Source organism: Nymphaea colorata, unplaced genomic scaffold (assembly GCF_008831285.2).
Source record: "Nymphaea colorata isolate Beijing-Zhang1983 unplaced genomic scaffold, ASM883128v2 scaffold0257, whole genome shotgun sequence".
Lineage (NCBI taxonomy): Eukaryota > Viridiplantae > Streptophyta > Magnoliopsida > Nymphaeales > Nymphaeaceae > Nymphaea > Nymphaea colorata.
In genome coordinates, this window is record NW_022204763.1 from 7,724 (window position 1) to 35,712 (window position 27,989).

The 27,989-nt window shown below is 37.5% G+C and overlaps 3 protein-coding genes, 1 non-coding gene and 2 pseudogenes across 4 annotated transcripts; 2 read left to right on the plus strand and 4 right to left on the minus strand.

The window, feature by feature from the left end:
- The first annotated feature begins 4,328 nt into the window (after window positions 1-4,328).
- Window positions 4,329-10,983, plus strand: LOC126409431 (DNA-directed RNA polymerase subunit alpha-like). Its single transcript, XM_050075426.1, has one exon. The coding sequence runs from the start codon at window positions 9,806-9,808 to the stop codon at window positions 10,829-10,831; it is 1,026 nt and encodes a 341-aa protein (XP_049931383.1). The 5' UTR covers window positions 4,329-9,805; the 3' UTR covers window positions 10,832-10,983.
- Window positions 10,984-11,052: 69 nt separating this feature from the next.
- On the minus strand, window positions 11,053-11,799 carry LOC126409432 (cytochrome b6-f complex subunit 4). Its single transcript, XM_050075427.1, has one exon. It carries the CDS (start codon window positions 11,797-11,799, stop codon window positions 11,245-11,247), a length of 555 nt encoding a protein of 184 aa, XP_049931384.1. The 3' UTR covers window positions 11,053-11,244.
- Window positions 11,800-12,595: 796 nt separating this feature from the next.
- Window positions 12,596-14,849, minus strand: LOC116268397 (cytochrome b6-like). The gene is made up of 2 exons (XM_050075428.1): window positions 14,832-14,849; window positions 12,596-13,432 (listed from the first exon to the last, which is right to left on the minus strand). The coding sequence occupies exons 1-2, from the start codon at window positions 14,847-14,849 to the stop codon at window positions 12,596-12,598; spliced, it is 855 nt and encodes a 284-aa protein (XP_049931385.1).
- LOC126409430 (photosystem II CP47 reaction center protein-like) lies at window positions 14,265-19,172 on the minus strand (annotated as a pseudogene).
- Window positions 19,173-22,377: 3,205 nt separating this feature from the next.
- TRNAW-CCA (transfer RNA tryptophan (anticodon CCA)) lies at window positions 22,378-22,450 on the plus strand. Its single transcript has one exon. It is a non-coding gene; the product is annotated as a tRNA-Trp (tRNA).
- Window positions 22,451-26,238: 3,788 nt separating this feature from the next.
- Window positions 26,239-27,607, minus strand: LOC126409433 (cytochrome f-like; annotated as a pseudogene).
- Between the last annotated feature and the right edge of the window lie 382 nt (window positions 27,608-27,989).

A 27,989-nucleotide genomic window follows, 5' to 3' on the forward strand; every position in this document is an offset into this window, starting at 1 on the left:
TTCAGAAACGAAATGCTCCAAATGCTCCTGGAAATTCTTGCTCCCATTGGACCATTTGTATCTATATGCATTAGGATCCCGATTCATGGATCTCTCGGTTCGAGAAATAAGAGGATCGAACCATTTCTTCTGACTCTTTTTCACATTCGATAAATGTTGGTTGATCATATATTTCATTATAGTTATATGATTCAGAGTATCATTTCCTATTTGATCCCTTTGAATTCCATATTCGAAGTTGCGATCGGATCTATTCATTAAAAAGAATCTATTCGATAGATTTCTTATGTACCCATAGGTGCTATATTGGATTTGAATCAGATTTCGGATCAATCTATATTGATTGACTGCCTCCATTATGTTGTTGCTAGCAAATACCACTATTTTGGGTTTTGGATCTTCCAAACCATTCCTGCAGGAGATCCGGACCCATTTTTTTCTGATCCTTCGATAAAAAGATTCATTCTCTTCATCAAAAATATGAGGTAGAACCAATAAAGAGTTCTTTTTCGATTCATCCCTGGAGTTGAATACCTCATTCAAGAATTTTTTTTGATCCAACCCGTAGGAATCAATAGAAAAGGCAAATCCCTTATGATACACCGGATCAGGCTCGGTTATTGATAGAGTGAATAGATCTGCCATTTCTTGAAATCTCTCTTCTGATTCAAAATCGTGGTGCAACGTGTATCTCCCTTTGTTCCGGTCATGGAATAGATGGAATAAATCACAAAATGGGTTTTTGTTCAAGAATGAGATCTTATTAGAACTGTCCATATCCGGTTCATCCTTCGGAACCATATCACATCCCCGATCTGATGAAATAGGATGAATTGAGACGGTATTTTGTAAATACGTAATTATCTTGAATATATCAACCATTTCTTTCTTTTCCGATCGCCTGGAAGGGACAAAAGAAAAAACATCTTGTTGTTTCTTCAACAATTTCTGATCTCTAGTGAACCTCTCAGTAGCATTCGAAACCAGATGAAGTTCTGACCATCTGTCGGAGAAAAAAGAACGAATTGATCTTGTAGGATTCCCAAGAAATTCTTCGATTTTTTCCGGAAACAGATGATTATTCATCTGCTTTTCACGTTCCGTGAATAGCCGGGACATTGAGGAATATCCAGAAGGGTATTTCGGGAATCGATCTGATTCTATCTCTGTTCGTTCCGTTTGAAGAGAGGAAGGATCCCAAAGAATCAATCTTTCTTTTAGTTGCTGAATCTCTGTTTGATTGATCAATGTGTGATATTCCGAATCCTCATTCCTAATGGAATCGAAATGATCTCTGGATTGATCAGAAGATCCTTTCAATTGGCTAGAATCCGTTACTTGAACGAAAATAGATCTTGTGGAATCATATTGAATATTTGACGATACATTCCGTACCTTGCTAAAAAACCGATCCTTGTTTACCAACCACATATTGTCTAACCAAATCAAATTCTCTCTCGATACGTTCCTCAAAAAATCCGATTCGTGCTGATTCTTCCCCCAACTAACGAAGAGATCTTGGTGGAATTGCCACATATGAAATTGAGCACAATTTTGCAAAGAAATATCCCACTTGTTTCTCGAGAAGAGATGGGAAACATGCTCAATATCATTTGATGGAATAGTTGCCTCAGCTCCTTGTTGTTTGAGGAAACCCTCCACTTCAATTGGTCTTTTTTCACGAAAAGCAGACATGAGATAACAAATCAAGTGTTTCGCTAAGATTTCGAATAGCTGTCCCGAATTCAAATTGATTATGTTTCGCTTCTTCCTCGGAGAAACACGATCAAACAATTCCCAACCATGGTCCTTGCGGATCGGATCATCCATATAGGATACAAAAAGAAACTCCAGATATTTGATATCTTTCTCTTTGAATGAGATCTCAATTCCAGCTACTGTTTCATTAGATATCTTACAACTAGAATCCCTCTTTTTTCCGATCCAGTTCCTCCACCACCGCGAACCCCAGTTAGATTCAGGCATGATACACTTTTTAGTTATTGGGAGGACCCAAGTACTCTCTTTCGGATCCATGAAACAACTCTCAGAGATCTTTTTCCCTTTTGGAAGATACAGGAGCGAAACAATCAACCTATTGATATTGGGAGACCAAAAAGATTCTTCCAATGTATCATTTCTGGGTCCAATGGAATTCATAGGTATAGGAAGAAGCCCCATCAAATAGAGATTTTTTCTTTCGACCATATTTCGATTGTTAATACGATATATAAGGACCGCTACTACAAGCAGTACTACACCTTTGATCGTGAAAGTGAAATATCGATTGCTTGTTGAACCCTGTGAATCACGTGAAAGCAGGACACTCCAAGTTTGGGGGCCAAGGAGTTTCACAAAACGTTCTTGGTGGAAAAAAATGTGAGTGAAAGACACCACTGAATCGAATTTGGTCCATGAATCTAAGAAATAGCGAGAATTCTTGATCTCTCTCAATATCTCTCTCAATTCCAAAATACAGGATTTGAATTGATGCCGTTTCATTGATTTCTCCTAAACGAAAGATTATATTTCAATTGAAATCCACTTACACAAAGACAGCCCCCGTTGATGACGAGTCTCCGCGAAGCATCCATGGCTGAATGGTTAAAGCGCCCAACTCATAATTGGCAAATTCGTAGGTTCAATTCCTGCTGGATGCACGCGAATTGGAACGTTCAATAATAGAATTGGCTCCGTATCAACGGAATCTCATCATCCATAGATAACTAATTGGTATATTCATACTATAAGAATAAGATAGAAACGGTAGAAACGGTAAGAATTCTAATTCTTATAGATACTGGAACTCATAGGGAAGAAAATGGATTTATGGATGGAATCAAATATGCAGTATTTACAGAAAAAAGTATTCGGTTATTGGGGAACAATCAATATACTTCTAATGTCGAATCAGGATCAACTAGGACAGAAATAAAGCATTGGATCGAACTCTTCTTTGGTGTCAAGGTAGTAGCTATGAATAGCCATCGACTCCCGGGAAAGGGTAGAAGAATGGGACCTATTATGCGACATACAATGCATTACAGACGTATGATCATTACGCTTCAACCGGGTTATTCTATTCCACCTCTTATAGAGAAAAGAACTTAAATAAAAAAAAATAAATACTTAATAACATGGCCATACATTTATACAAAACTTCTACCCCTAGCACACGCAAAGGAGCCGTAGACAGTCAAGCGAAATCCAATCCACGAACAAATTTGATCTATGGACAGCATCGTTGTGGTAAAGGTCGTAATGCCAGAGGAATCATTACCGCAAGGCATAGAGGGGGAGGTCATAAGCGTCTATACCGTAAAATCGATTTTCGACGGAATGCAAAAGACATATCTGGTAGAATCGTAACCATAGAATACGACCCTAATCGAAATGCATACATTTGTCTCATACACTATGGGGATGGTGAGAAGAGATATATTTTACATCCCAGAGGGGCTATAATTGGAGATACCATTGTTTCTGGTACAGAAGTTCCTATATCAATGGGAAATGCCCTACCTTTGAGTGCGGTTTGAACTATTGATTTACGTAATTGGAAGTAACCAATTAGGTTTACGACAAAACCTAGAAATCGATCACTGATCCAATTTGAGTACCTCTACGGGATAGACCTCAACAGAAAACTGAAGAGTAACGGCAGCAGGTGATTGAGTTCAGTGGTTCCTCATATAAAATTATTGACTCTAGAGATATGGTAATATGGAGAAGACAAAATTGTTTGAAGCACGGATAGAACCGGAAGCGCCCCTTGTTTCAAAGAGAGGAGGATGGGTTATTCACATTTCATTTGATGGTCAGAGGCGAATTGAAAGCTAAGCAGTGGTAATTCTAAAGATCCCCCGGGGGAAAAATAGAGATGTCTCCTACGTTACCCGTAATATGTGGAATGGAAGTATCGACGTAATTTCATAGAGTCATTCGGTCTGAGTGCTACATGAAGAACATAAGCCAGATGACGGAATGGGGAGACCTAGGATGTAGAAGATCGTAGCATGAGTGATTCGGCAGATTTGGATTCCTATATATCCACTCATGTGGTACTTCATCATACGATTCATATAAGATCCATCTGTCTAGATATCATCATCTACATCCAGAAAGCCGTATGCTTTGGAAGAAGCTTGTACAGTTTGGGAAGGGGTTTTGATTGATCAAAAAGAAGAATCTACTTCAACCGATATGCCCTTAGGCACGGCCATACATAACATAGAAATAACACTTGGAAAGGGTGGACAATTAGCTAGAGCAGCAGGTGCTGTAGCGAAACTGATTGCAAAAGAGGGTAAATCGGCCACATTAAGATTACCATCTGGAGAGGTTCGTTTGATATCCAAAAACTGCTCAGCAACAGTCGGACAAGTGGGTAATGTCGGGGCGAACCAGAAAAGTTTGGGTAGAGCCGGATCTAAATGTTGGCTAGGTAAGCGTCCTGTAGTAAGAGGAGTAGTTATGAACCCTGTAGACCATCCCCATGGAGGTGGTGAAGGGAGGGCCCCGATTGGTAGAAAAAAACCCACAACTCCTTGGGGTTATCCCGCGCTTGGAAGAAGGAGTAGGAAAAGGAATAAATATAGTGATATTTTTATTCTTCGTCGCCGTAAATAGAAAGAGAAAGAAAAAATAATGAATGATGTAAAATTAAATCAAATTGGTTTTTTCGTCTTCACAAAATGAAAAAATGAAAAGAAGGGGGAGTAATCACTTGTGGCCCGTTCATCTAAAAAAAATCCTTTTGTGGCTAATCACTTATTAAGTAAAATTGAGAAGCTCAACAAGGCAGAGGAAAGAAGTATAATAGTAACTTGGTCCCGAGCATCGACCATTATATTTGCAATGGTCGGTCATACAATTGCTGTTCATAACGGAAAGGAGCATTTACCTATTTATATAACGGAGCGTATGGTGGGTCACAAATTGGGAGAATTCGCGCCTACTCTGACTTTCCGGGGACACGCGAGAAACGATAATAGATCTCGGCGATAATGATAATATTAATATAGTTAATGTATTAATGTAATCAAAAGTTAAATAAGTGCTCTCATGATTTATTCTTATTTTTATTGGTGTGTGTGAGGTAAAACCCTATGACTATGATAAAGAAGACCTCGGGTACAGAAATACGAGCTTTAGCTCGACATATAGGTATGTCTGCTCAAAAAGCACGAAGGGTAATTGATCAAATTCGCGGTTGCTCCTATGAGCAAACACTTATGATACTGGAACTCATGCCTTATCGAGCATGTTACCCCATTTTCAAATTAGTTTATTCCGCAGCAGCAAATGCTAGTCACAATAGGGGTTTGAAAGAAGCTGATTTATTTATTAGTAAAGCCGAAGTCAACGAAGGTGTTATCGTCAAAAGGTTAAAACCGCGAGCTCGGGGACGTAGTTACCCAATAAAAAGACCCACCTGTCATATAACTATTGTATTGAGCGAAAGACCTAACTTCAATTTAAAAAATATTTGATTTTCAAAACATGACTTTTAGTTTAGAAAGAGAATATTGGTAGGTAGATATGGGACAGAAAATAAATCCACTTGGTTTCAGACTTGGTACAACCCAAAGTCATCGTTCCTTTTGGTTCGCACAACCAAAAAATTATTCCAAAGGTCTCCAGGAAGATGAAAAAATACGGGATTGTATCAAGAATTATGTACAAAAACATATGAGAATATCCTCAGGTTTTGAAGGAATTGCACGTATAGATATTAAAAAAAGAATCGATTTGATCCAAGTCATAATTCATATTGGATTCGCCAATATGTTAATAGAGGGTCGAGCCCGAGGAATCGAAGAATTACAGACTAATGTACAAAAAAGCTTTCATTCTGTGAACCGAAGACTCAACATTGCTATCGCAAGAGTTGCAAGACCTTACGGGCAACCTAATATTCTTGCAGAATATATCGCTCTGCAATTAAAGAATAGAGTTTCCTTTAGAAAGGCAATGAAAAAAGCTATTGAATTAGCTGAACAAGCGGATGCAAAGGGAATTCAGGTACAAATTGCAGGACGTCTCAATGGAAACGAAATTGCCCGCGTTGAATGGATTAGAGAAGGTAGGGTTCCCCTACAGACCATTCGAGTGAAAATTGATTATTGTTCCTATCCAGTTCGAACTATCTATGGAGTATTAGGGATAAAAATTTGGATATTTTTGGATGAAGAGTAATGGCTCCTTTTCTTGCGATTCTATTCATGGATACTTATCCATGGACAGGGCAAAAAACTCAATTTAGTTTAGGTCTTTTTCCGTTTAGTCAAAACGGATCAATTATATATGTTTGAATAACAATTCGATTTACCACTTTGATATGATAGAATTGCTATGCTTAGTGTGTGACTCGTTGGGACTAAAAGAAAGAATTGGACCCTACCTAATATAAATATAAATTAATAACCAGCTCATTGCTTCGTATTCTCAAGATCCAAGGAATCGGTCATTATATGAGATAATAATCATATATTTGTAGCAACTGAAATCCTTTTTCAATAAAGTAAAAATGAATCTTGATTGATTGTGTAAGTTGTGAAACCAAAATAGAGGGATGCGGATGAATGGAAGGATGAGAGAAAGAGAGAAGGGGAAAAGAAATGATATATTATTCCAATATGTATGGTCTATGAATCATCTTAGAAAGGGCAATGTGATAAGGCATCATATACTATAATATAATTCAATTCATCTATAATTGAGATAGATTTCAAAAAATAAAGAGCATTGAGTCGATAGAGACTGAGGAGATTGACTCAGGGACAGATTAAATTAGAAGCTCCATTGCAGAATTCAGACCTCGACATTAATGGAGGAGAAGCTATGGGAACGACGGAACCTGTGACTGCGGAGGATTCGATTGAAAACGAATCCTAATGATTCACTGGACGGGATGGCGGAACGCGCCGGGAACGAACTGATTTCTTCGAAGAGGTTATGGAGCGACCCTACGAATAAAGCAGATAAATATAAAAGAGTAAATATTCGCCCGCGAAATTTCATCCATTAAATAATCCTAATATTATTTATTGTTTATTTATCGTTTCATTCGCGAGGAGCTGGATGAGAAGAAACTCTCATGTCCGGTTCTGTAGTAGAGATGGAATTGAGACACTACCATCAACTATAACCCCAAAAGAACCAGGTTTCGTAAACAACATAGAGGAAGAATGAAAGGAGTATCTTATCGGGGCAATCGTATTTGTTTCGGTAAATATGCGCTTCAGGCACTTGAACCCGCTTGGATCACATCTAGACAAATAGAAGCAGGGCGCCGCGCAATGACACGATATGCCCGTCGTGGCGGAAAAATATGGGTACGTATATTCCCCGACAAACCCGTTACACTAAGACCCGCGGAAACACGTATGGGTTCGGGGAAGGGATCTCCTGAATATTGGGTATCCGTCGTTAAACCGGATCGAATACTTTATGAAATGGGCGGAGTATCAGAAACCGTAGCCAGAGCCGCTATGGAAATAGCGGCGCGCAAAATGCCTATACGAACAAAATTCGTTATTGCGGAATAGGGATATCGGACCAAAGGGATATTTATGAATGATGAAAAATATAATCTATAATCGCTGGTTTACTTATTTCTGGACAGAAAATTTTCTTTTCCCCCTCGCCTCTTGCATTGAAAGAACTCAAATAAAAGAAAGATGATTCAACCTCAGACCTTTTTGAATGTAGCGGACAACAGCGGAGCTCGAAAATTGATGTGTATTCGAATCATAGGAGCTAGTAATTACCGATATGCTCATATCGGTGACGTTATTGTTGCTGTAATCAAAGAAGCAGTGCCAAATATGCCCCTGGAAAGATCAGAAGTAATCAGAGCTGTAATTGTACGTACATGTAAAGAACTCAAGCGCGACAACGGTATGATAATCCGGTATGATGACAATGCAGCAGTTGTCATTGATCAAGAAGGAAATCCAAAAGGCACCCGAGTTTTTGGTTCGATTGCTCGTGAATTGAGACAGTTAAATTTCACTAAGATAGTCTCATTAGCTCCCGAAGTATTATAAATAATGAACGCTAGTAGACGAGACAATGGGTAGTAGGGTCTTTGAAATGGATAAATTAGTAGATTATGTCTCAGGCATATACCTTTAATGAAAAATAAAAAAAGAAACATGTTGATTATATCAAAGCAAAAAAAAAATGATAGTTCGTCATGGGTAGAGACACTATTGCCGATATAATAACTTATATAAGAAATGCTGACATGGATAAAAAAGGAACAGTTCGAATACCATCCACTAATATTACCGAAAACATTGTGAAAATACTTCTACGAGAGGGTTTTATCGAAAATGTTAGGAAGCACCGGGAAAACAACAAGGATTTCTTGGTTTTAACCCTACGACATAGAAGAAATAGGAAAAGAGCACATAGAAATATTTTAAAGCGTATCAGCAGACCAGGTCTGCGAATCTATTCCAACTCTCAACGAATTCCTAGGATTTCAGGCGGGATAGGGGTTGTAATTCTTTCTACTTCTAGGGGTATAATGACAGATCGAGAAGCTCGACTAGAAAGAATTGGAGGAGAAATTTTGTTTTATATATGGTGAGGTGATCCATCTGGTATACGAATTTGATACGTAACTTCCTATTTATGAAAAAGAGAGTAGAGGTGGGTTGTCTAATGTCACTCCTCCTACATTAGTTAATACTTCAAGGAGGTTACCTGGAATGAAAGAACAAAAATTGATCCATGAAGGTTTAATTACTGAATCACTTCCCAATGGCATGTTCTGGGTTCGCTTAGATAACGAAGACCTGGTTCTAGGTTATGTTTCAGGGCGGATACGACGTAGTTTTATACGAATACTACCAGGAGATAGAGTAAAAATAGAAGTCAGCCGTTATGATTCAACAAGGGGACGTATAATTTATAGACTTCGCAATAAAGATTCAAACGATTAGGTATTTAAATTTTCATGGGGATAAATTTTAAGGCTCAAACACTAACTTAAGGTGAATTAAAGAAAAGAGACTTATTTTCTTTCAAAGAGTAGATTCGGAATTAAGGAACAACAAATATGAAAATAAGAGCTTCTGTTCGTAAGATTTGTGAAAAATGTCGACTGATCCGTAGGCGAGGACGAATTATAGTAATTTGTTCTAATCCGAAACATAAACAGAGACAGGGATAATATTTATAAAAAAAAAAGAACTTCACTTTCTAAGAGACCTAATGTACAAATAAATAAAGAATTTGTTTTCACATGAAATGGATATATCCGTATATCTCTGACTCATATTTATGAGATGGCAAATAGAATATGACAAAACCTATACCAAGAATTGGTTCACGTAGAAATAGCCGTATTAGTTCACGTAAGAGTGGGTGTAGAACACCAATAGGAGTTATTCATGTTCAAGCGAGTTTCAACAATACTATTGTTACTGTTACAGACCCACAAGGTCGGGTCGTTTCTTGGTCTTCTGCGGGTACCTGTGGATTCAAGGGCACAAGAAGGGGTACCCCATTTGCTGCTCAAACCGCAGCAGGAAATGCTATTCGTGCGGTAGTAGACCAGGGTATGCAACGAGCAGAAGTCATGATAAAGGGTCCCGGTCTCGGGAGAGATGCAGCATTACGAGCGATTCGTAGAAGTGGTATACTATTAAATTTTGTACGTGACGTAACCCCTATGCCGCATAATGGATGTAGACCGCCAAAAAAAAGGCGCGTTTAGAAATAAAAATGGAAAAGATTCCAATCCAAGAGAAATAAATAATTAAATGATCTCATCAAATAATATTATATTAGTATGGTTCGGGAGGAAGTACCAGTATCCACTCGGACGCTACAGTGGAAGTGTGTTGAATCAAGAGCAGACAGCAAACGCCTTTATTATGGTCGTTTCGTTTTATCCCCACTTATGAAGGGTCAAGCCGATACAATCGGTATCGCGATGCGAAGGGCTTTACTTGGAGAACTAGAAGGAACATGTATTACGCGCGCAAAATCTGATAAGGTACCACATGAATATTCTACGATAGTAGGTATTGAAGAATCAGTCCATGAAATTTTAATGAATTTGAAAAAAATTGTATTTAGAAGTGATCTGTACGGAACTCTCGACGCATCTATCTATGTCAGGGGCCCTAGACACGTAACTGCTCAAGATATCATCTCACCACCTTCTGTAGAAATAGTTGATACTACACAGCATATAGCTGTCCTAACGGAACCGGTTGATTTGTGCATTGAATTAAAAATTGAGAGGGGTCGTGGATATTGTACGAGAACCCCAAATAACTATCAAGACGGAAGCTATCCTATAGATGCTGTATCCATGCCTGTTCGAAATGCGAATCATAGTATTCATTCTTATGGGAATGGGAATGAGAAACAAGAGATACTTTTTCTTGAAATATGGACGAATGGAAGTTTAACTCCTAAGGAAGCGCTTTATGAAGCTTCTCGTAATTTGATCGATTTATTTATTCCTTTTTTACATGCGGAGGAACAGGACATAAATAGAAATATGGAGGACAATCAAAAAAGGGCTAGTGTGCCCTTTTTTACCTTTGATGATGGATTGGATAATATGAAAAGAGAAATCATATTGAAACGTATTTTTATTGATCAATTAGAATTGCCTCCTAGGACTTATAACTGTCTCAAAAGGTCTAATATACATACATTGCTGGACCTTTTGAGTAAAAGTCAAGAAGATCTTATGAGAATTGAGCATTTTCGCGTAGAAGACGTAAAACAAATATTCGACATTCTACAGAAGGGTTTCACAATCGACTTGCTTAAAAATTCAACTCAGTTTGAATCCCGTTGAAATTTTTTTTTCATTTCGAATGAAAGCACGAAATGAAAAAATTATAAATGAAAGACTATTTATTAACTAGAAAATAATGAAATAAAATTTCTATTATTTTCTTATCTTTATCTTATTTCTTATTTTTTATAACTAAACTAACTATAAAATTATACTATAATTATTCTTCCTATATATTACAAATTATTATTCAATTCGAATTGAATAATAATTTGTAATATATAATCAATATACACACTAAAATATACACACTAACGAAAAAAGAAGAAACAAAAACAAAGTCTGTTTTGAATCTTCAGCATAGTCTGTATTCGTGGATTCTTCAGAATAGATCTATAATCAAATGAAAGAGATGTATCTAGGAGGATAAACTTTGAAGTATGCCTAACTAGATACATACGTAATATCCCGCCTTACCTTAGTATTTCAAGATCTATTTTAATTTGAAAAAGACCTAAAGTTAGAGACTTATCAATAGGTAATGTTGCTCCAATACCTAACCAAAGGGCTACTGCCGTACCAATCAAAAAGACTGTTGTAGCTACTGGGCGACGGAATGGATTTTGGAATTTATTAACATTTTCCAAAAAGGGTACTGTCAATAATCCCGCTGGTACCGAAACCATTAAAAGAACACCCAATAACTTATTGGGTACTGTACGGAGTATTTGAAATACGGGAAAGAAGTACCATTCGGGTAATATTTCCAAAGGAGTTGCAAATGGATCTGCCGGTTCACCAATCATTGATGGCTCTAGAACCGCTAGACCTACGTTACATGCAATAGTACCTAGAATTACTACGGGAAAAATATATAAAAGATCATTAGGCCATGCCGGTTCCCCATAATAATTATGTCCCATCCCCTTAGCCAATTTTGCTCTTAATACAGGATCATTCAAGTCGGGTTTCTTTGTTATTGGGATAGGTGAATTCTTATGGATCCATCCCCCGAAAGAACCGGACATGATGATTTTTCATCATCCAGCTCGAGCAATAATCAAAGGAATGAAATGGATTCATATAAAATCCATATGCCATCCAGGAAACTATGTTCGTACAAATAAATGCTCAATACCCAAGTAGGCTTACATCGATCATGATCAAATGCTTTTTGGATTGTCTCATACCTTGTAATTGATGCACAATATTGTTTTTTAGAGTCTTCTTACGTACAAAGGATTTACTTGTTACTAATAAAGTCTAGCCTCGATTCTTCCTTAGATCCCGTGTTTCACTCCGATAGTATCATAGATCGGGGTCGATGCAGGGGAAATGAATGCATTCCCTACTATAAGTTAAATAAATGGAAGTGGAATAGATAGAACATAATCTGGATCATGCCACATCACTTATTCTACTAGATCTTACGAAGCCTATTCATGCATGACATGATTCGGGTCTGATCATAGAAAAGATTCTCCTCAAAGGAACCAGCCTATCCTCTTGCTCCGCAGGGGGGCGGCGGTTGGAACAGAGACACATTTGTTTATGAATTCCAATGTGGCAGATAATATATCTGCATGGACCAATCAATAGTTCAAGTCACACACTCCCATAATCCATCCTCTCCTCCGAGAATCCACTTCAACTGTTCGTATCAAATAAAAAATACTTCGTGGTTGAAGGGAAATATCCAAATAACATGTCTTATTCTTTTCAATAATCCATATTTATAGCAATGAAATACAAATACTATTTTTTTTGTTCCTACCCAAACAATATATTATATGATCTATTACAAATACCTATGCTCTGTCTTCTCTATAAAGGACCTGAAATACCTTGCTTACGTATCATTGAAAAGTGCATTAACATAAATACGGCGGTAAGAAGAGGTAATACAAAAGTGTGTAAACTATAAAAGCGGGTCAAAGTGGATTGACCCACGCTAGCACTTCCGCGTAATAACTCTACCAAGGGCGATCCCACTATAGGGATAGCCTCAGGTACACCAGTTACAATTTTGACTGCCCAATACCCAATTTGGTCCCAAGGTAAAGAATAACCAGTTACCCCAAAGGATGCAGTCAACACAGCCAGAACTACACCCGTAACCCAAGTCAATTCACGTGGTTTCTTAAAACCACCTGTGAGATAAACACGAAATACGTGCAGGATCATCATTAGAACCATCATACTTGCTGACCATCGATGAACTGATCGGATTAACCAACCGAAGTTGGCTTCAGTCATTATGTATTGAACAGAGGCAAAAGCTTCTGTGACGGTCGGGCGATAGTAAAAAGTCATAGCAAAACCCGTAGCTACTTGTACTAAAAAGCAAGTAAGTGTGATCCCTCCTAGACAATGAAATATATTGACATGAGGAGGAACATATTTACTAGTTATATCATCTGCAATCGCTTGAATCTCGAGACGCTCCTCGAACCAATCATATACTTTATTGAGATAGGTGAACCGAAGGCGAAGGGACTCCCCCTCTAAGAACCGTATATGAGAATTTCGTCTCGTACGGCTCAAGCGAAAACACCCCAATACTGGTTCTGGTTGCAACGTGCAATAGAAAAGAAAGATTTGAAACCTTTTAGAGACTTCACTTGATTCAATCTTTCCAGATAAAATGAGGGAACCAAAACTCTAAATCTCTTCTTTGTGATGATAGCGCCAAAATATCAAGTTGGCTCATCCTATGTTGATTGTTACAGGCCTTTTGAATGTTCTCTTACCCTATTTTATTTTTGTTTATACGTAATACATACGAATTTACTATTGATAGGAATTATCTTGTTGAGACCCTATGAATCAATTGAAACCTCAGATTCCTACTAGAACCACGATGATTCAACAAAGAACAAAACAGAACCAAAGAGTTCTCTGAGTAGGAACCCTTTCGTTTGATCATCACTTCACTTATTCAATGAACAGATATAATAACTAAGAATCCATAGAAATATTTGTCCTGTCCCTCGCTCAGCTCAAACTAAGCATGATTCTGAAGGAAAAAGGTGGTTCGATTTCTGAAACGCCTCATTGAAAAGTTAATTGAAAAAAATAATAGTAGTTGGAGGCCGGTCACGAGGTATGAATAGTAGGTATGAATCATAGTTTAAATAGTTCTTAATCTATTCCATATAGTCCGTGCTCCAGATACTAGACTGACTATCTGACGGGCTAGAACCATCTCTCTCGATGAGATGACAGACTTATTCTCTGTACTATCAATAGGTATAACAAGTCACACACTCATATTCCGGAAATACCGAAACAAAAGAATTCCGCGGTCGAACTACCAAACAGAATGAGATGACCTAGAAATCCGAATCCTAAGTGATTCTTTTTTTTATTGAAAGTTAGGACTTATCCGTTCTTCTGGACCTAACTTAATGAAATACCATCCAGTAAAACGGAAGAATTATAAATCTCCAAAATAATAGATAGGAATACTGCAAATAGAGCCATTGCGACACCCATAAGGGGTGTAGTTCCCCATCCAGGGGCTACTTTACCATATTCCGAATTCAATGGTTTTAATAAATCGCCTACAATAGTCCGTCTTGGCCCAGATCTGGAACTACCCTCAATGGTTTGTGTAGCCATAAATCCTATTCCGTGCATTGTTTGAGATCTGTTGACTTTGTATACGATTCCGTTGTAAATAAACTATCTTATCGTAGATCCATCGTGGTCTTGAAATCACTTAATAATGGAAACTGCAACTCTAGTCGCCATCTTCATATCTGGTTTACTTGTAAGCTTTACGGGGTATGCCTTATATACCGCCTTTGGGCAACCCTCTCAACAACTAAGAGATCCATTTGAGGAACACGGGGACTAGTTGAAATGATGACCCTCCTCATCGGAGGGTCATCATTTCAATTGAGATAATGAAAAATCATTTCATCTTTTTATTTGGAACCTTAGGCGGTTCTCGAAAAAAGATAGCAAAAAATATTATCCCCAGAGTCGAGACCAACAGGAATGTATAAACCAATGCTTCCATAGATTCGATCGTGTTTTACAATTATAGCTTCCATACCTGTTCATTTGGGATCATTTCCCAGACAAGTAAAGGTCAAGAGTAATAGGTGATGATTCGAATTAATATTTCTCCAGTACCCTATATGAAACATAGGCTAGACATATGAAAGAAATGTTGTATCAGACTACTTGTCTCCTTGTAGTTGGATCCCCCAGTTTTTGGAAGGTTCCAAATTCCACTTGAGCATCTAAATCTGGGTCGATACCAGCAAAAACATCTCTGAACAAGGTTCTAGCACCATGCCAAATGTGGCCGAAAAAGAAAAGCAAAGCAAACGAAGCATGTCCAAAAGTGAACCAACCCCTTGGACTACTACGAAAAACACCATCGGATTTCAAAGTAGCGCGATCCAATTCAAAAATTTCACCCAATTGGGCACGTCTAGCATATTTTTTCACAGTAGCAGGATCATTATAACTGACTCCATCGAGTTCACCACCATAGAACTCAACAGTTACACCCACTTGTTCGACACTATACTTGGATTCTGCCCTTCTAAAAGGAACATCGGCTCTCACAATTCCGTCTCCATCTACCAAAACTACCGGAAATGTTTCAAAGAAGGTAGGCATACGACGTACAAAAAGTTCATGCCCCTCTTTATCTCTAAAGACAGGGTGTCCTAACCACCCAACAGCTATTCCATCCCCGTTGTCCATTGAGCCGGCTCTGAACAATCCTCCTTTCGCCGGATTATTACCGATATAATCATAAAAAGCTAGTTTATCGGGAATTTTAGACCAAGATTCCGATAAACTCAGATTTTCAGCTAGCCCGGCGTTAACTCTTCGATATATTTCTTGCTGGAAATATCCCTGATCCCACTGATAACGAGTAGGACCAAATAATTCGATCGGAGTAGTCGCTGAACCATACCACATAGTTCCAGCAACAACGAAAGCTGCAAAAAACACAGCAGCGATACTACTGGAAAGCACAGTTTCAATATTGCCCATACGTAATGCTTTGTATAGACGTTGGGGCGGGCGAACACTAAGATGGAATAGACCCGCTAATATTCCCAAGGTGCCCGCTGCAATATGATGAGAAGCTATCCCCCCGGAACAAAAGGATCAAAACCCTCCGCGCCCCATGAAGGACTTACAGGTTGCACTTTTCCGGTTAGCCCATAAGGATCAGACACCCATATTCCAGGGCCATACAAACCTGTTACATGAAATGCACCAAACCCAAAGCAAGCCACCCCAGATAAAAATAAATGAATTCCAAAGATCTTGGGCAAATCCAAAGAGGGTTTTCCCGTACGTTCATCACAGAATATTTCTAGATCCCAATACACCCAATGCCAGATAGCTGCCAAGAAGCACAAGCCAGAAAACACAATGTGTGCCCCGGCAACACCTTCGTAACTCCAAATACCCGGATTGGTTACAGTTCCTCCTGTAATACTCCAACCGCCCCATGAATTGGTTATTCCTAAACGAGTCATGAAGGGTATAACGAACATACCTTGTCGCCACATTGGATCAAGAACGGGATCAGAGGGATCAAAAACAGCTAATTCGTATAGAGCCATAGAACCGGCCCAACCAGAAACTAGAGCTGTATGCATTATATGGACAGAAAGCAAGCGACCAGGATCATTCAATACGACAGTATGAACACGATACCAAGGCAAACCCATGGAAATACCCCTTCATCAAAGAAAAATAGACACTATGTAACTTTGTCACATTGGAAAAGACTATGCTATGGACCTCATTCAGTGATTATCTCGGTGCAAGGGTTCACATTTATTACGTGCCGCAGGTGATAGTAATAATGGAACAATTCCGTTCTGTTCGCAGGAACAAAGAGAAGCAGATTTATTTTATACCCGATAAGTACCAATACGCAATGGGGGGATTGGTCCCATTTTTTTAAGTGAATCCATTAGATACTTGTTCATCATTCGAAGGATCCGCTCCGTCCCTAAGAATTTTCTTTTTTTCATTCTGTCTTCCTACATGAGTCTTCCAATCTATGTATAAAATATGATAAACAAAAATATTATGAGGACAATAAACCCATTGTTACGTTTCCACATCAAAGTGAAGTATAGTACTTAACCCCGTTTTCTTTAATGTAATGCCCATTGGTGTTCCAAAAGTCCCTTTTCGGAGTCCTGGAGAGGAAGATGCAGTTTGGGTTGACATATAGTGCGACTTGTCGGACATATTGGGTCATATGGGATTTCCCCGTTCTCTCCCCTGATCGAGATATACTCTCTTTCGCCTAAGAAAGATTGATTGAATCATCAAATCAATTCAATAATTCGGAGCGTGAAATGTGCAAATGGATCAATTCGTTTGAAAGATAAATATTATCTTATCAATTAGAATAATCTATGGTTGACTTGGAACAATAAAATGAAGTATCCAGGCTCCGTTCAGAAAATACCAAATGGGTAATATTGATTACAACTTCTATCATCTATCAGAAATAAGACCATAGGAGTGATCTCAAACCACTAATAAATATAAATGTGATGAATACATCGAATACTTGGTTGGTGGAAGGCATAAAAAAGTCGTAAGAAAAAAATAAGTGGTACTGGGGTCATTTGTCCTATATGTGCAAATGGAATTCGGGCGAATCTTTACCCGGAGTAGAGCATAAACCTAAAATAAGTGAAGAGGCCCATTCAGGAACAAGAAAATGGCATCGCGATTTGGATCTCGATGAAACAATACATCAATCAAAAGAATACATCAATAAAAAGATGTTCAGTGAATTCTTTTTTGTAGGTTAGGAGGGCAAACCAAAACTAATTTTTGTGGAAAATGCAAATGAAAATAAACCCCTTCGTCAGGAAAACGCCTAAACTCAAAAAGAATAGGTCTGGAATCGACACATTGATTATTTTTTTTTCGAACTTTTTTGAACCGTATGTATCGAAAGGTGCGTGTACGGTTCTGCGGGGATACAATTTTTCCTAATCAACCGACTTCATCGAGAAAGATTACTTTTTTTAGGCCAAGGCGTTGATAGCGAGATCTCGAATCAACTTGTTGGTCTCATGGTATATCTCAGTATGGAAGATAATACCAGGGATCTCTATTTGTTTATAAATTCTCCCGGCGGATGGGTAATACCGGGAATAGCTATTTATGATGCTATGCAAATTGTTCCACCAGACGTACATACAATATGCATGGGATTAGCCGCTTCGATGGGATCTTTCATCCTGGTCGGAGGAGAATTTACCAAACGTCTAGCATTCCCTCACGCTCGGCGCCAATGAGTTTTTATTTGACTTGAAGAAAAAATAAGACTATGCCTTCGCCATATGGAATATATAAGTAATAATAGCATGGCACGTTTAGTTCGATATGAGCAAATCATTATTGCTTCTTCATAACATGATTATGTATCGAGATAGTAGTATGAAACAAAAGGTTAGTCCCGATTTGATCTTATTCCTATGTTATTTATCGGGGGTCCATTTCAGCGTCACAAACAACCCCTTTTCCTTACACAACATGAGTCTGAATATTTCTAAGCATGAAAAGAAAGGGATCATTTTCCTTATCATTTTTCTTATTTAATCAGACTCAGACCAGAAAGAAACTTTGGGATTGCTGAATCATAGAAGAGAGATGAATATATTATCTAAAGCAACGGAACCATCATAGTATTTTTTTGTTCCTACGAGGAGAAGGGTGGTAAATGGATCATCCAACGATTTGGATCTGATAGATCTATTTGTCTCTTTCTTTGATGTAAGAGAAGAGTAGATTCCATTGCGGAGCCGTATGCAATGTGCAAAAATTGCCTGTACGGTTTTCTATCTTTTTTTATTTTTATTTATTCTTTTCGCTCCATTTTGCGAGATAGAGGAATCGTTCATTATGACATATTATAATCAGGGTTATGATCCACCAACCTGCTAGTTCTTTTTATGAGGCACAAGCAGGAGAATTTATCCTGGAAGCGGAAGAACTGTTGAAACTTCGCGAAATACTAACAAGAGTTTATGTACAAAGAACGGGCAAACCTTTATGGGTTGTATCTGAAGACATGGAAAGGGATGTTTTTATGTCAGCAACAGAAGCCCAAGCTCATGGCATTGTTGATCTTGTAGCAGTCGAAAATAGCGCGGATTTTGTGTAAATCGGTAATTCTACTTCGAACCATGGTTCGAAGTAGAATCTTCAACTCAAATGAAAGTAATTCATAATCATCAGGTTAGGATCGATCTAAACCAACCGATTCTATATACGATTCAGCATGCCAACTATTAAACAACTTATTAGAAACACAAGACAGCCAATGAGAAATGTCACGAAATCTCCTGCTCTTCGAGGATGCCCTCAGCGTAGAGGAACATGTACTAGGGTGTATGTGGACTCGTTCAGATCATGAACTGTGACCTAAACTAAACCATTTTTCCAGTATCAATGACCAGTGCCAATGAAAATGAATGGGGTAGAATGGAAGAACTACATTTTTAAAAAGATCTAATCTATCATATACCTCTATTGTGTATGGAATTTATGGTTTCCATTGGTGCAAATCCAATCGCCTTGATTTGAATTTGGATGAAAAGCGATTCCTCATTGGTAGCGAATGTTATCCATTAAGCGGGGAAATAGTATTTTAAAAAGCATAAAGTTATATTGGTGCTCTTACTTATGAAAGAACGGACTGATAGGGTCAGCTACCTAGCCAACCTTCATAATTAAATACCGTCACTGTATGGATAGATCTCGTTGTGAAAAGACCTATACTGGCTAATTCATGGGTAGAGCCAAATGGTGTGAACTGTACAAGTTACCAATAACATTGATAAATGAGGAAAGGGCTCCGGTGTATAGATAGGACCTCGCCGTTTAAGACAGTAACCATAGAAACGATGGAACCCACTATTTATTCATGGGGAAATGAACTGCCTGTAAGAAATAACAAATCGTGGTTGGGAAGGTTATAGTAGCAAAGAAAGCCATCGGAATTTTATTTTACACCGGAAGAATCCGTTTTGCTTAGACCAAGAGAAGGAAAAGAATGACTGAAAGAAAAGAAATGAAAATCATTAGTTTTCATGAAAATCTTATTCATCAAAGTCCCATTTTAAACTATGACAAGAGTTAGACGTGGATATATTGCGCGGAGGCGTCGAAGGAAAATTCGTTTATTTGCATCAAGCTTTCGAGGAGCTCATTCAAACTTACTCGAACTGCTACTCAACAGAAATAAGGCTTGGTTTCCAGCCATAGGGGTAGAGGAAGGCAAAAGCGAGATTTCGTCGTTTGTGGATCACTCGGATAAATGCAGTAACCCGCGAGAATGGGGTACCCTATAGTCGATTAATACACGATCTGCGCAAGAAGCAGCTCCTTCTTAATCGTAAAATACTTGCACAAATAGCTATATCAAATAGGAATTGCCTTTACATGATTTCCAATGATATCCTTAAATAAGGAGATTGATCGGGAGGAGTCCGACGGAATAATTGAAATGAAACAGAGTTTCCCGGAGAATGACCCCGGGAAGTAGAGTCAAAATAGCAATGTAAAGGAAAATAAAATGTAGTAGGAATGAACGAACCCATTTCAATAAAGAAATGGGTCTTCTTCCCCCATTCTTTCTTTTTTCTTCCGACACGACAATTGAATATGAGCTCCGGATCTTACGAACAAGTATCACATCAATTTGAGTTATGATTTGAGTTCTGATTCGATGAAGAGTGGTCCTATTTCTATTTTTTCTGGTTCTAGTGCCGGTAGTTCTAGAAATCGACTCGGCTCTCTCAAATTGTTTCTCATTATTAAAAAAGGTAACAAAATAAAATACGAGCTTGTTTTATAGCAATAGTAATAATCGTTGTTGTTTCAAGGTCAATCTATTCACTCGCCTAGGTATATTTTCCTTGTTCACTAATAAATCGACTAATTAAACTCATGTTCTATAATCAATTCGATCCCCCAACCCAATTGGGGGCAACGCCTACGAAAAGATCGCTTGGATTTACGAAAGGGTCGCTTGAATTTCTCCATGGTTTATTCCTTATCTCTAAAATACCATTTCTTCTCTAAAATACCATTTCTCATTCATCTCGGATCCGCCCGAAATGGCATTTATTTGCTCCTAGATATGTTATATGTAATTCCTTCCCGTTCCTTAAAATGTTGGCACACGCAAGGCAACACCGCATTCAATCTATTTCTTTATCTCCCCGTGAATCGTATGTTTGTAACAATAGGGACAGAATTTCTTCAATTCCAATCGACCAGGTGTATTGTGTCGATTCTTTGAGTAATATATCTGGAAATGCCCGGTGATTCCTTCTTCTTATCGCACCATTTCGGACACAACTGGTACATTCCAAAATAACCGTAACTCTGGGATTTTTACCCTTGGGCATAAACCTCCTTTGTATTTGGATTCCCCCAACTCTTTCTTCTCTTCTTCAATCCGAAGAAGAGAAAGGAGAAAGGAAAAAAATAGAAGTTGCTAACTGGAAATCTAATTATGAAAGATTTCGTTGCAAGTTGTAATCAATAGAATAGAGTAATACGTAATACAACTATTTACTACAATTCAATTTACTATTCCTAATCTCAGTATTTTATTTCAGTATCACTTAATTTAAGTATCTTATCTAATCTTGAATATCCAAGCCTAGATCCACATTTCTATTTCTGTTCTCCCTCTATTCTTCTACCCGAATCCGAGTTTGCTGAGGTTTAATTCACTTTATTCTTTCTATTCCCTACTCAACAAAAGTGAAGGAGGGACAGGGCTATTTAACAAACAGAGAATTTATTGCTATTGTTAGCCAACATCTTCTACCACATCGATAATACCACACCGATAACTAGAATGAAAAAAAGGGGAATGTCAACGCATCTGGGAATAAACGATTGATCTCTATCAATAGACCTGCTAAAGAACCGAACCATAGAGTAGTTAGCACAGGCGCTACGGAAAGGTATGTTTTGATATCTCGCATTGAAATCCTCCTTCTTTATTAACACATATATGATCAGATATATTATATATATAGTTGTGGATCACTTGTATTTGTGTGCGGAATCCTTAATTAACTAAAAATGGATATGTACAACGATCCAGTAGATGAGATACTCCTGCCCTGAATAAAAGAAAAGTAAGTGCCCCGTTCCGTTATTTTTTTTTTGTTCTTGAGCATATAAATACTCATTCTTTATACGTTGTATTTCACCTTGGATTCATATATACATAATTCTAACTCTTTTATTTATGTTATGAGACCAAAAGAAAAAATGGCAAGAGAAATGTATATAGATATATTTAAAGGAAATAACGGTGTGGAAAAGAAGACAGGGATTCTCTACAATGACACTGTACAACAATTGAAAGGGATGTAGCGCAGTTTGGTAGCGCGTTTGTTTTGGTACAAAATGTCACGGGTTCAAATCCTGTCATCCCTACCTATTACTTATCTTACAGGCAGTAACATGGATCAATTGAAATTGGGGATGGCATGATCATTAGTATCATTTAATGATACTATATGCAAGCTAAGAAGTATTGGGAAAAGATTATCTCTTGTCGTGATAAAGCGCTCTTAGTTCAGTTTGTAGAACGCGGGTCTCCAAAACCCGATGTCGTAGGTTCAAATCCTACAGAGCGTGATGCTACTTTGTATCGAATCACATTAACTTGAATTGCGAACATCAATCGAATTCAATTTGACCTCCTGAGGGTCAAGGATAGGAGGTCAATGACAAGAAAAAAGAAATCTTACTCAATCAAAAGTCCAACTGATCGCCGCGTCTGTATTGTAAATATGCAGTTACAAACAATCCGGCTAAAGTAATAGGAATTAGACCTAACACGATTCCAAATAAAAAAACTTCAATCATTTCGATTTGTGTCTTGTTTGAAAGGGGAGAAAAGGTAATATCTATCTCTAATCCAAATAATAATCTGCATCACCCAGTAATCTCAACGTCCACGAATTTTCAATTGATGCTGGAAGTCAAAACCATAGAATACCTGGAATGGAATCTTACAGAAATCTGAATTTTAAAATTCTCATTTTTCTGATTTGATTGTTCATTCAATTAATTTCAAATAAGTCGTATCTTGCTCAGACCAATAATAGAGCTGGGTTATAGTTGAAGCAGTCAGTAGAAAACCGAAATAACTAGCTATAGTAGGCATGAAGGAACTAAATGAGATACGTTCTTTTATACATATGTTTATAAAGCACTTGCCTAAGTTTCCGTTTTGCGAATACCGAGCTACGATGATAAGAAAAAAATCCAAATTGAAAGAGTTAGTCCTAATTTAATTTGTTTCTTTTGATTTCTCAGTCATTTCATTATAAACAGGACTAACAAACGTGATGTGACGAAGGAAAAATCAATAGTAAATTTACCTTACTATGAATTCCTTATGAATTCCTCGTCTGTGACATCTACTGATCTCGTGATTCCGAATCAACAAATTGATTGAACAACTCGTATAGTAATACGAACTCTGTCTTGTAACTTCATTCACAAATGAAATTCTCTTTCATGGAAAACTATGGGATAGAAAGAAGAATTGGATTTTAAAATCATTCCAACTTGGATCATTGCTTTCCTTTTCAATTGGATCCGTTTTGGAACGAACCGATAACGACTCTTTCTTATTTTCACTTACTTAATATAACTTAATATTTTAATATTTAATATAATATAAGATATCTCAAAAGAAGAAAAAAGAAGAAAAAAAGTATCCCACGACTTCTCAAAGCAAAGAAATAAAAAGCGTTATTTCAGATACAACTCGATTCCAAGATTAGCAATTACAATTATTTTGTTGTTCTGGGTTCCACATTTTTTTGTCTTTTCACATGATGTAGTCCTATCTTCTTGTAGGTGGGAACCCTTGAATTGAACCTAATAAACAATCTAATGAAAAACCAGATTAGTTCAATCCATTATAGTTGCATCATGAATTTTGACTGCTCCAACTATGTTCACTTTCCCTTATCGAATACTATTGCTATTGTACTGTCCAAACAACCCCTCTTATTGGAAGGGGTTAGAACGAAAATACCTTTTTCTACTTCTACAACCACGAAAACTCCTTTCCAGATTTTGCATTCAATTGTGGGAATATGATAATTTCATTCATGAATTATTAGATAAGATAGATTAATTAAATATAAATAAAAAATAAAAGCCATCGAGTCACCTTTACCAAGATCTTCAGCCTATCCCAAAACCGGTAAAACATTATATTACAAGTAATTTTCTATTCTATTGAATGACACCTGCTTAGCCTATACAAGGAACAAGAAAGGAAGAAAGGAATTCTGTACTATTTTTTTCGATGCTGATTGAAACAACATTGCTGTGTCAGAGGAAAGATAGCTATACTGATTCGGTATACTCTAAATACACCCTTGGTACAATATTGACGATCTCACAAAGATTGGATATCAGTATTTCTCCATTTACTGATCTCTATCTTTCACGAAATCGATCCCCCTTTGACTGTAATATTGGAGCTCAGCATGTCTGGAAGTACGGGAGAACGCGCTTTTGCTGATATTATTACCAGTATTCGATACTGGGTTATTCATAGCATTACTATACCTTCCCTATTCATTGCAGGTTGGTCATTCGTCAGCACGGGTTTAGCTTACGACGTGTTTGGAAGCCCTCGACCCAACGAATATTTCACAGAAAGCAGACAAGGGATTCCATTAATAACTGGCCGTTTCGATTCATTGGAACAACTCGATGAATTTAGTCGATCCTTTTAGGAGGCCTTAATGACCATAGATAGAACCTATCCAATTTTCACAGTGAGATGGTTGGCTGTTCACGGACTAGCTGTACCTACCGTTTTTTTCTTGGGGTCAATATCAGCAATGCAGTTCATCCAACGATAAAATAAATCAATCTAATCCGAATTAATTATAGAGCTACGACACAATCAAATCCGAACGAACAAAACGTTGAATTGAATCGTACCAGTCTCTACTGGGGTTATTACTCATTTTTGTACTTGCTGTTTTATTTTCCAATTATTTCTTCAATTGAGAGAAAGAAAGGAAATTCTCTTATCTCATTCGGAAGGATATCATACCCATAACTATCCATGACTGTTTATGTCTATAGCATGACCACTTGATGAAATGGGAGGGAAGTGAGGTAAATGGCCGATACTACTGAAGGATTCCTCTTTGGCTGATAGGTACTGTAACTGGTATTCTTGTGATCGGTTTAATCGGCGTTTTCTTCTACGGATCATATTCCGGATTGGGATCATCCCTGTAATAATCGGATGAACCGTACTGTAGACATGAAAGAGTAAGAACTCAACAGGACCTGACCCCTCCTTATATGGATTTGAGGTCCTGTTGAGTTCTTACTCTTCGACCAAGACCTTGACCCATTCCATAAGAGGTGGAAATTCATCCAGTCAACACAATCATAATATATACATGTATTAGATTTTCTAAATGAAAAATGGTTGATTGGCCCCGATGAAATTACTACATTCCTTAATTTTTTATAATGTTTTGAAATGTTGAATCCACTGATTGATTCATAGTATCTATAGATATAGTGTGGACTTTTCCGAAGTAAGAATAAAGTAAAGAAAGAAGGATCTTTTGAATGACATAAATAATATGGATTTCTACAGATGAAACACCTTACAAATCATTCCTATACTAAACTAATTGGAAACTAGGAAACTATAGAAAAATAAAGTTTGAACTGTCACTTTGATGTGAGTGATGAGATCAGATAATAAGGTATAATAAGATAATCAAATTAATAAGGATTTTGATATGCCCGAAAACCCAAGATTTCCACTTTTTGACCCGGAATTAGAACATGAAAATCTTTTAAGCGAGTCTTTTTTCTTTTTATAAGTTCATTGAAAATTATAAGTTCATTGCAAAAATTCCATTTGCTCAATGGAGTTTCTCTTGCCCCTCTTTTTTATCCCCCATACTTCTCTTCTTTCTTATGAATTCAAAGAGTTCCGATAAACCCGCAATTCATATTTATTTGATTTGACGAATGAGACCCAGAACCTTTATTATTTCGACGCAACGAAAGAGCGGAAAATTACTTTTCTTTCTTTGTAGAAAGAAGATTTGGGAGACGAGTAATCTTTCCTGGAGCCTTCCTTTTTTCTTCATTTATCCTGCTTTCTACCCCTGCTTCCCACTTATGCGTTTATTAGATATAGAATCTAAAAGTATTGAGGCATTACGTGCCATTTACCATGTGGCAATAAGAAACCTGGCATAATCACACTAAACTAAATTTGTAAATTTTGATCCAATCATCTTCTTTTGCAATTCCATACTATTGCTATTTTCTAATCTGGAATACAAGTCATCTCCGATATCTCGAAATAGTATAATAAAAAGCAAGCAAAAGGGGCTTTCCATGATTTTGACCGCGCATACACATAATATAATTGCGATCAAAAAAAATTCAGCTTTTTTACCAGCTCTATGTTGAGGAATCCGTGGATCTAGAAATTCATTTCGGCTAATTGAACCTTCTCAAATTGTTTCTTTTTAAGAACCAAAAAGATTTGCGCCAGAATAACAGATGCTAAGAAGAACAAAAGGCCTTGGATACGCAATGGATCTTGAAGTACTATTTCTGCATCGCCTTGACCAAAACCACCTACATTGGATTACTTGTTAATGGCTGATCAAGCTTGATGTATTCACCTTCAGAAACAAGAAGTTCTGGTCCTGGAGGTATAATATCAACCGTTTCGTGTCCATTCGATGCATCAGATATGGTTATTTCATATCCACCTTTCTTTCTTTACGTACTATTTTACTTACTATCCCTGCTGCTGAAGCATTATAGACTGTATTGTTACTCTTGCTCCCATCAGGATAAATCTGACCCCTTCCCCTGTTCCCACCTACATATATAGGATATTTTAAGAAGTGAACCTCTTCTTAGTAGCGGGATCTGGAGAAAGGATGGGAAAGACGATTTCACTATATTTCTGACCAGGAACAGGGCCCACCACAAGAATGTTTTTTTATTAGGACGATAACTCTGAAAAGACAGATTACCCATCTTTTCTTTCATCTCGGGAGAAATACGATCGGGGGGAGCTAATTCAAATCCTTCGGGTAAAATGAGAACAGCCCCTACATTCAAACCTCCCTTTTTACCATTAGCAAGAACCTGTTTCAGTTGCATATCGTAGGGGATTCTAACAACTGCCTCAAATACAGTATCAGGAAGCACAGCTTGTGGAACCTCAATATCCACGGGCTTGTTAGCCAGGTGGCAATTAGCGCATACAATACGCCCAGTTGCTTCTCGCGGATTTCATAACTCTGCTGCGCAAAAATGGGATATGCATTTGAAATAGATGCCCGAGTCATTACATATATCATCATCGATACAGAAATGCATCGAGTCATCTGTTCCTTTACCCAAGAAAAAGTATTTCTATTTTTTTGCATGGTCTAATCATTGATCCCGGAAATTTCTACAATAAATTAGGTAGGGAGTCAGTATAGTTCCCTATCCCCGATTCTGCCATTGTATGGAATACAGAAGTAATCTAATCCCCTCGACGAGTCAAAGCATAAAGAATGAGTAAGATTTTGAATGGTTTGTTTATATACAAAGTGACATTACAATTTTCTTTATGTTATCAGATTAAATCAGTTCTTCACTCATTCAGTGAATGATAAATCACTACAAGTGAAGGAGATACACGGTTTAAATAATGAAAGATCCAATATTTCAAAATTGTATCTAGAATGACCGGAAAGGTAGAAACGAGACCGGATATAATTTATCATTCTGAACAAATCCAAAATCTTTGTAGAACGAACCAATCATTAGTTCCCAAGCGTGGGGCGAATGGAATCCAATACATAAATCGGTTAATAAGAGAATGGAAAAAGCTTTTATTGTGTCGCTTAAGTTATAGAGGAATTCCTGAACCCAAGAATTCAGAGTGATAAGTTCTTCATTACCCAGAATAGAATAAGCACTTAGAATAGCGAAACAGGTTATATTTGTCGAGAAATGCAAAATAATATGTATATGATCTTGATTGTGCATTCTTACCAATTGTATCGTTTCTTTGTGGATTCCTATACGAAGCTTTTGTATATGTGTCTCCGGATACTCCTTTATCATTTCGTCCAACAAGAAAAGTTCTTCTAAT

Bases quoted from the DNA above. Each gene is read 5' to 3' on its own strand.
- LOC126409431 (XM_050075426.1), top strand. From the start codon at position 9,806: ATGGTTCGGGAGGAAGTACCAGTATCCACTCGGACGCTACAGTGGAAG.
- LOC126409432 (XM_050075427.1), bottom strand. From the start codon at position 11,799: ATGTCCGGTTCTTTCGGGGGATGGATCCATAAGAATTCACCTATCCCA.